This window comes from Atta cephalotes (assembly GCF_000143395.1).
Source record: "Atta cephalotes unplaced genomic scaffold scaffold00018, whole genome shotgun sequence".
Classification (NCBI taxonomy): domain Eukaryota; kingdom Metazoa; phylum Arthropoda; class Insecta; order Hymenoptera; family Formicidae; genus Atta; species Atta cephalotes.
This window is the reverse complement of record NW_012130082.1, coordinates 5,153,818-5,162,976: the sequence shown is the minus strand read 5'-3', so window position 1 is coordinate 5,162,976 and position 9,159 is coordinate 5,153,818. Positions and strand designations below refer to the sequence as shown.

Genomic DNA, 9,159 nt, shown 5'->3' with positions numbered 1-9,159 from the left:
ACGTTTAAAACCGTTTAACCTTTTAACCTTTTTAACTTTTTAACCTTTTTAACCTTAACTTTAAACTTAACGTTTAATAAGTAAACTAAATAATAGTGTATCTTTTTTACTACACCTAATATATATGAAACTGTTTACTATCTACTACTATCGCTTATACATATACGCACACTAATAAAAATAACGGCAATAATAATTCGACAATCGATTATTTTCTTGTATAATAGAGTTATTTGTATAATAGACTAGTAAAATTTTAGGATAAAAATGAAATACTTTGATCAAATAATTATTACAGTGAATTAAAAAATTTTTTTTTTCAGATATGCTGCAATACGTTTCAACGAATATTTTAAATGGAAGGAAGAAATTTTTAAGATGAAAACAGAATTTGATGAATGAAAAAAATGGCATATATAAAACTTGTATGGCATTTTTTAATGTATTTATTCCAATTGAAGTATTTTGTCTTGAATGTACATCTTAGCAATTGTACATGTATGTGTATATATAATTTTTTATTGACTATTGATATATATGATATTGTAATATTTATATATACAAGTGACATTAATAGTTGTGACCAAATATGATCACTATTTTATTGGTGCTGGTAGTGTACAATATTGTATAGATAGATACAGATTTTTATGACTATATTTAGAGTATAATAGAACAACTATGAGACAATGTTATAGTTTAATTAACTTTAAGTTTTCTTTCTTTGTTAAATATATGGAATCTATAAAATAAAAATGCTCGAAGAATTAAGTTTGTATAATTAGTTTAAATTTTCAATAATTACGAGCTCTCAATGACAATTTCCAGTATAATACAAATAACAATAGTTCAATAAAAATAATCGATTTCAGGGAGAAAGACTATCATATCTCATATTTTTCATTATCATTGAGTACAAGGTACAATTACCAACTATTGAAGATAGCCAGTCTTGGATAAGTTGAGTGTTAAATTTTAACTTTTATTGATTATCGTCAATCGTGTTATCAGCGATTAATATCATTGAGTTTTTTTTTACATAGTGTTTTTAGGAAGATTTGTATATTGTATTGTGAATTATGAGATACCAATGTATTCAATGAATCATGATATCGTGAATCAATTCACTTCTATGCTGTGTTTTGTTATTATGAGTACTGAAACTCTCTAGTTCGTGACTAGATTTTCAGTATTCGCATTCGCAATGAATAGCAGAACGCACACCTAATATATATATAATATACTGAAATTTGTGAATCAATCGCTTTGGGATTGTATTTCTTGTAACGAAGTAAGAGAAGATGACAAAAGTGAGCGAATTTATTGGAATATTTATAATTTTATTGATTAATATCTAAAAAATTTGCTCACTTGTAATTTTCACCTGCTTTCAAAATACACATTCGATTTCATTATCGTTTATTCATAACATTAAGCACACATATTTCTATGTGTGAATCTCGATATATCGATAATTTTGGAATCGGCCAAGGGCCAAAATGCATTTATACTAGCGTGCTCACGCTGTCTTCATTCTTGGAAGTTGGATGTAAACAGTGAGTGAAAATGTGGTAAATCGTAATCGAAAAAAGAAGATTGTTGAGCCTGATTAAGTTCTTCTTCTTTTAACAAACGTCATAATTGCAAACTGCTCGGTTCGTTCATTCATCCATTGTTTTTGATTGTTTCAACATATACTTAAATGATGTCTTCCAGCGACAGATTCCAGTCACAGTGTAACATAGCGATCATTAATCATTTCGGTATAATATAACATGGGCAAACAAAAATATATAAATAAATGTGTTACACTCGTTACACTGAGTCTCTTGGAAAACACTTAAAATTATAAGAAATTCAGGCTTTTCTCTCTCATTTTTATATATATTGATCAAAATGTTCTTCAAAACGAATACTCGTGTGACGATAGTATATGTACAGTATAGTAGTTCGCGCGTTGCGCCACTTATCTTCTCATTCTTGGTTGGTGCATGTCTTTTTCGGCAAAACGACATTGAACAGTCGGTTTACCAAGTCGAGAGAGATAGTTGCTTCATCAAATTAAGCTATATCTGATCGATATCGGAGAGAAACCTTAATTTCTCTCTTAACGATATATATCGGTTCTTGATGCCTCTTCATTGATAGACGATGTCTCGCGGATACCCGTTTGATTGAGAGCAATTGAGAGTTCTGTACTGGACAATCGAGAGAGAGAGAGAAAGAGAGAGAGAGAGCAGCTGAATCAAATCAAACTACACCTGCAGGCTGCAGGCTGCAATCAAATACACAGTGGTGCGTAGTTCATGCTGGATCGTGCATCTCGACGCATCTTCGACCTCTACCGAAAAAAAAAGAAAGGAACGCTGTGTTCTCTGATCACCCAAAAGCCTAGACTTCGCGTTTGCCGATCGTTTGTCGATAATTGAAAGATGCACGTCACCTGCAAGTGCCTGAATGTGTCCATCAAATCTAGGAGCACCGAATTGCAGCAGGTTAACGTTGAGTTGACTGATTTGGAGCGTGCTGATGCCTTTTTTCGAGAGGTAAATAAAAGCTTTTTTTCATTCGTTGCCTTTCTCTTTTTCGAAAAATCCATGATCTAAAAACAAATAATTAAAAAAAAGTGTTCCATTTCATCCCCTCCTCCTTTCACTTCTCATCTGTTTCATTGCAAAGTTAAAATCGATTTGAATTTCGGTTTGAATTTAGTTAGAGTTTTATCTTCACTCCTTTACTGATATAAATTTAGAATTTAATATAGATAGATATAATAGAATAGAATTTAATATATATATATATATATATATATATATATATATATATATAAAATTGTAATTAAAATATAGAAACGATTTAATTATTAATGACGTAACAATGATTTTATTGATTTTATTTTTGACAGGATTTGGCGAGTGTGTCAGAATTGGAAAAAATTACTAAAGAACAACCTGGTTTAATGGAAAAAAGAAATGTTGGATCCTGGATTGTACACCGTTGTTGTAATTGCTCAATGTATACTCACGCAGTTCACAGAGAATACGGTGCCGCTTTAGTCCTCATTAATAACAATATTCTTGTAAGTTTTAGACAAAATTTAGACAAAAACATATTGAGAGATAAGAGAGAGATATTAAATTAATATTCCAAAAGACGATAGTCTTGATCGAAATAATCTGTTTGTGTTTGCCATATAAATAATCTGTTTTACTATGGTTGCCATCTTTCCTGTTCAAGATTAAATGCCATTCAAATTATTGTTACCGTCTTGTAGTGAATTTTTTAAAAAAAGAAGAACAAGTTTAAACAAACTTGTTTAAAAAACCAAGAATCTTTGGCCGGAGAAGTGCAACCATGTTTACTTGACTGACTCTATCTACATTCTTGTTGCTTTTCCAAAACGTTTGTCATTTATTTAATTTTAGTGTAACTTACGAAAAATAATTTATTATGAAATTTATTATATCATTCTTTATTTAAGAGCGTGTTCGAATTCCCATCCAGATTCTCTCTAGGGACCAGTTTCACAATTCACGTTAACTCTTAACTGAGGTTCAACTTATTCATTATTTCTTTCCAACTCCCTAGAATTGGAAAGAGATGAGAAACAAGTTGTAAGTTTGAAACTGGGCCTAGGCATCATGTCATCCTTGTTTAACATTGGATAAACAAAAATGATGTGATATCTGGGTGGTATTCAGATAGGAATCTAAGCATAGTCTATGATAAGCAATTGATTTTATCAAGAACGATTGTCTCTGCATATGATTAATTGCAGATACACATTTGTTGTTTATATAAATTACAAAAATAATACTTATCAGAGATATATTATTTATTTTTATGGACGTGTTAACTTCTGAATAAACTTATTTGAAAACAATAATTATATTGTTACAGTTATCTCCCGAAGAAATAAATAAATTAAAATCCAATCCAGATTATAGCCCAATATTTAGGGTAGTAATTAATCATAGTTTGGAAGATCTCGATGATTATCTGCAACAGCCTAAATTTTCTGGTAAGTCAATGTGTATATATGTGTGTGTTTAACATGTATTTAATTTTGTCGGATTTTATAATAATTCATTTATATCTGCATATTATGTATCCATATATTATCTTAGCGTTATATGTTACGTTTTATTTATCTAGTTTCACAATTACCTAACGCGATTCAAGTGGCCCTAGATGGATTACAACAACAGTTACAGGAGGCTGTACAACGTCAAACAATAACTATAGAAGATAAAATACGTGTGTTTACTGATGAGCAGCATCAATTGTTGGAACAATTTCGCGAAAGAGCACACAATGAACATAGGCTGTTATCAAAGTAATTTTACAAGTATGTGTATATTGCTATATTATATAATAATAATAATCATAACTTGTTTTTTTTTATAATTAGACTAGTATGTAGAGGTGACGAGACAAGTAGAGTTACCAATAATATAGAAACTCCACCAACAACTCCTGACGGTTTTAAAAGTATCATGACTACCTCTGCAGCTAGTACAGTGAATCCAAAGTCTAATATAATATTCAGTGATACAAAAATATCTAGTAGCCCAAACGTTAAACACGAAATAACTACCAGACACTCCTCTAAAAGTAGCATTAATGTAAGTCATTTATCAAAATTTTTTCAATTATTACTTGATGTACAGATCAAAAGTTTTATAATTATAATTTTAATAATTATTATTAAATCTGGATAATAAACTTTGCAGAATGAAAATTCGAAAAAAAGGGATACAATGTATATTAGTACCAAGGAATCAACTAGCTTCGATACAGAAGTATTGTTTCCTTTTGAAGGAATGGAGGATACAGACACAGCCACCCAACTGCTTCTATCTTCTTCGGAAAACACTGATGGATCTGATACCGATGGTATGATGTATTAATTTATCATTAATATCCTTGTGTTTTGTTTAGGATCAAGTTTGTAATAATTAACATATTTAGATTCAAGCCAAAACGAGGAGATTCATATGCCAAGAAGTCAACGGGATGGTCATTCTACGTTAGCTAAATCATTACCTGTCATTGTGCCTGTTTTCCCTTCTATCGTTCATCATACAATACAGGATCAAGATGATGATCAGGTAAAATTTTACATGATTTTTAATTTTTGCAATATATTGTATTACATTTCTGAATCTTTTAATGCTTATATTTGATTGAAGTTTACTCTCTCTTAAAAAAAAAATCTATATATATAATTACAGTTGCCAACTGATCCACACAACATTCGAGCTTCAATGAAAGCCTTAGCTAAAAGCGTCAATACTGATACAGTATTTGGAGATTTACCACGTCCCAGATTTTCTACTCAGATCTGATTTATCAAGTATGATAAGAAAAATTCAGTCATAGTTTCTTAATTTTTTGATACAAAATTTTTTGAAAAAAAATATATCATAGTCTCAATCATCCATCATTTGTCTTTTATACAAAAGTTACAAGAGGTTTATGTATACTTGGAATAAATATGACCGTTTTACACAGAAGTACAGAAAACGTCCTGCATATTTTATAGAAAAGATGCCTCTTAACTTAAGTTTTAGATATTCTAGATTTATTAACTAATGTAAAACATATTTAAAAAAGATAAAACTTTATATGCTAAACTGAATGCGGTGCTTACAGAGATGTTATGAAAATGATTGTTTCACCTTTACTTAGGATGGGAAATCATTGTAGTGATGTTGAAAGTGTCATATTTTGAGGCAAGAAATGTACAATGAATTATAATAAATCTTACTTAAGGAAAAGCTATAAGATTTTAAAGGTAGATCTTCGATTCGCCTTCTAGGTTAAATCTAAAATGTGCTCTTTGGTTTCTGTTTTTTATTGAACATTTTATCACTTTTTACTTCTCACTTTTTTATCTTGTTTCTTCATTTTTTTGGTAGCCCGAGATAAGAATTTATGATTTCAAAAACGAAGAAGGGAGAAGGGGGGAGGGAAGAGAGAAGAGATAGAAATAAGAAATATCTGGACAAGAAATACGATTATTGATGAAATGGTCGCAAAGAGGATAAAAGAAACAGAATAGAAAGAGCATATAGTAGATTAGATTTAAAGATCAATAAACAAAAAAATGTACATTAAATATTTGATTTAAATACATAAAATTTGGAGTTATACCAATTGTATAGTACATACAATTTGTAACTTTATAATTTATTTCAGCATTATTTTATTCACGTATACGTTGTAAATAAGTTGTTGTAAACAACAAATTGAATTTTTTAAAAAGATTAATTTAATATAAATAGATTAATATAAATAGCAGCATAATAATAGTAGTAAATAACTACATTGTGTGGTTTTTGGCATTATTGGTACTTATACAATGGCTGCGTTCAGCAAAAAAAGCAGCTTTGCAACTGTTGTAAAATTCTTAAATTAGTTTAGGCCCAGTTGTACCAACTATCTTGACTTTAAGCGAAACTTAAAACTCTATTCGTCTCGTTTTAAAGCTGAAAAAGAGACAGAGAGACAGAGTTTTAAGCCTCGCTTAAAATCAAAGTAATATTGGTGCAATCGGGCCTTATACATTTAGATCCAGTGAAGAATTAAGGGAAAGATCAATATTAAAGAATTTTACAACAGTTGCTTTTTCTGTTGAACGCAACTAATGTATGACATACGCATGTACGTACGAATGTTTTACAATATTAATTTTTTTATCCCGTTTTATTGAAAATTAAAATACTATTGAAAAGTACAGAAATAATGTCAACTATGTTTAAGTATAAAAATGCTTTAAGATTATATAAAATTAATGTGATAGAAAAACAGCGCAAAAATGTCAATGTAATAAGAAAAATTAATTATAAATCATAATTTTTTACATAGAGATTAAGATCTAAAACAGATCAAATGCTTCTCATAATGCTGCGTATTTTATTATCAAATAGCTGATATCTGCAATTAATATTTTTAATACATATATCGATTGCATAATTAAAATGCAGTTAGAACTATTCAAGAAAAAAATAAAATTTTTCACATAATATAATTATATTTTACTTCTAAAAAATGAAGTTCATTTTATCATGTTCAAACATTATTGATTATTCAAGTAGAATTATCATGAAATACCTGTAAAAATGTTATTTTTATAGAATTAAGAATGTATTTTTCATCCAGTTTACTGTATAGTATTATTTTTATTGTGAAATATATATTATGTTAATTTGGTGCACGTGTGCGCGCGCGCGCGCGCGTGTGTGTGTGTGTGTATGTGTGTGGTTTTTCAAGACATGTATGCATAATTGTCCTAAAAGTATCCGACCTTTGCGTATATTTATCTTTGGGCATCCTCTGTGAAAAACAGGCATTTGATATTTAGAGGAGAGGATACCTTGAGGAGTATTCCCCAAGTGATATAACCCAACAACTATTCAAGTAGCAACGATACGCAATTGTGCGAGTTTCGAAAACTCTGAGCGAGTCGAGTAGAAAATTGCATAAAATTTTATTGCAAAAATTTGGCCACACATGTTTCGAGATAATCGGCATGATCCATAAAGTTTATAGCAATGACTTTATTGACAATGGATAACGAGAAGAGTCTCGATCCAAGAAAGCGTACTACAGTTGCGAACAACGTGAAGGCAATGCTCACTCTTTTCTTTGACCAGGAAGGTATTGTACATCACAAATATGCTCCATAAGGTCGTACAATAAACAAAGAATATTATTACTTGGAAGTTCTGAAACGATTGCGTGACACAGTGAGGAGCTGTTGGTTATCACACAGAAAGTGATTTCCAGGACTGCTTTTAGAAGTGGACCGCTGAAAGGATTACTTCGAAAGAAGACTATTTTGAAGGCGACATTGTTCATATCCAGAATAATTGTTTCTCATTATATAGACAGAGGTTGGATATTTTTGGAACAGACCTCTTATATTTACATGCCTAACACACATATAGTGTGCATACCTAATTTAAATATACATTTTTTTAATGCCATCTAATGGGAAAAACGCCACGAACTTTTTCCCTACACCTAATAATATGACACAAATGCGCGCAAATAACAAAATTAATTAATCGTCTTGAATTAATTTTCAATATACTTTATATATTATGACAAATTTAAATTATTTTATGGAAATAATTTAACATTAAAAAAGAGATTAACGCGAATATAGCTATATTAAATATGTAAATATATGTTTAAAATTATAAAAATTATAAAAAATTTTCTATTTAACAGTTTTGTGTTATATAAATATATTGTAATATAATATTGTAATATGATTAATTTTTAGCTGCATTGCTTTTATAGCTAGAGCTAAGATTTAATGAACCTCTGTTATTTTCTGGAAAAAAAATTATAATCTTGTGGTATTCTTATAATTATGTATATTTATGGAATTTTTCGGTATTGTCAGTGAGCAAGAGTAGCTTTATTCTTTGCTGCAAGCTCCATTTGAGCAACAGCTACAGTTTTCATGCCATCCTGTACGGCCGAAAGATTAGCTTTCCATGATACAAGTAAATCTCGCAGTTGCATCCATTGCGGACGACCAAACGTTCTATGCATTGTGCTTGAAATTAATACTTTACGGCCAGCCTGATCCATACGCGCTCTTACAAGTTTGGTTTTTAGAACTGGAATAACATTATTTATATTTTGTGAGAATATTATTACATGATCATGACATTTTGTATTTTTCTTAAAAGTTTGTTTCTTAAATTTGTTGAACGCTTCGATAACTCAATGAAAATATAATTTACTAAGTCAGTACAGATTCATTTAATATATCCTGTCAAAAATCAGTTGGCACTTAAATAAGCAATAGTGCAAAACTATGTTATTTAAACAGGATGTTAAATGTTATTTATTGTAAATAAAATTTTAAGAGTAAAAATGGCTTACCATCAATTATGAAGCTTTCTACTTCAGATTCTTCAATCTGCAATTCCTCTTGTATTGTATCAAAAGACATTTCTGGATTTGTCTCTGCAAGTTGCATAAAGGTCAATAGCCTCATCTTTTTCATGTTTTGTTCATGATTTAATCCTACAAAAAAAAGTACATTATAAATTTTATTTTATTGAAATAAATTCAAACTTTACAAACTTTATCCACATTATGGACTAGATATATATATATATATATATATATATATAC

At 29.6% G+C, this 9,159-nt stretch overlaps 3 protein-coding genes across 3 annotated transcripts in view; 2 read left to right on the top strand and 1 right to left on the bottom strand.

Moving 5' to 3' along the window:
• Positions 1–767, top strand: part of LOC105618913 (ethanolamine kinase) — a 3,563-nt gene extending 2,796 nt beyond the window's left edge. Inside the window, exon 6 of the mRNA XM_012200443.1 lies at positions 324–767. Within this exon, the coding sequence (XP_012055833.1) occupies positions 324–402 (79 nt within the window). The 3' untranslated portion in view covers positions 403–767. The remainder of the gene's footprint in view (positions 1–323) is intronic.
• Positions 768–2,432: 1,665 nt separating this feature from the next.
• On the top strand, positions 2,433–5,348 carry LOC105618850. Its single transcript, XM_012200383.1, has 8 exons — positions 2,433–2,546; positions 2,906–3,079; positions 3,901–4,021; positions 4,156–4,336; positions 4,412–4,625; positions 4,734–4,896; positions 4,972–5,111; positions 5,235–5,348. The coding sequence occupies exons 1-8, from the start codon at positions 2,433–2,435 to the stop codon at positions 5,346–5,348; spliced, it is 1,221 nt and encodes a 406-aa protein (XP_012055773.1).
• Positions 5,349–8,158: 2,810 nt separating this feature from the next.
• Positions 8,159–9,159, bottom strand: part of LOC105618849 (eukaryotic translation initiation factor 3 subunit M) — a 5,193-nt gene continuing 4,192 nt past the window's right edge. The window contains exons 6-7 of the mRNA XM_012200382.1: positions 8,905–9,048; positions 8,159–8,636 (exon numbers count right to left, since the gene is read on the bottom strand). Coding sequence (XP_012055772.1) covers positions 8,413–8,636; positions 8,905–9,048 — 368 coding nt within the window. The 3' untranslated portion in view covers positions 8,159–8,412. The remainder of the gene's footprint in view (positions 8,637–8,904; positions 9,049–9,159) is intronic.

Coding starts and splice junctions, on each gene's coding strand:
- LOC105618850 (XM_012200383.1), top strand. CDS start 2,433: ATGCACGTCACCTGCAAGTGCCTGAATGTGTCCATCAAATCTAGGAGC. Junction 2,547..2,905: donor CTGATGCCTTTTTTCGAGAG/GTAAATAAAAGC, acceptor TATTTTTGACAG/GATTTGGCGAGTGTGTCAGA. Junction 3,080..3,900: donor TCATTAATAACAATATTCTT/GTAAGTTTTAGA, acceptor ATATTGTTACAG/TTATCTCCCGAAGAAATAAA.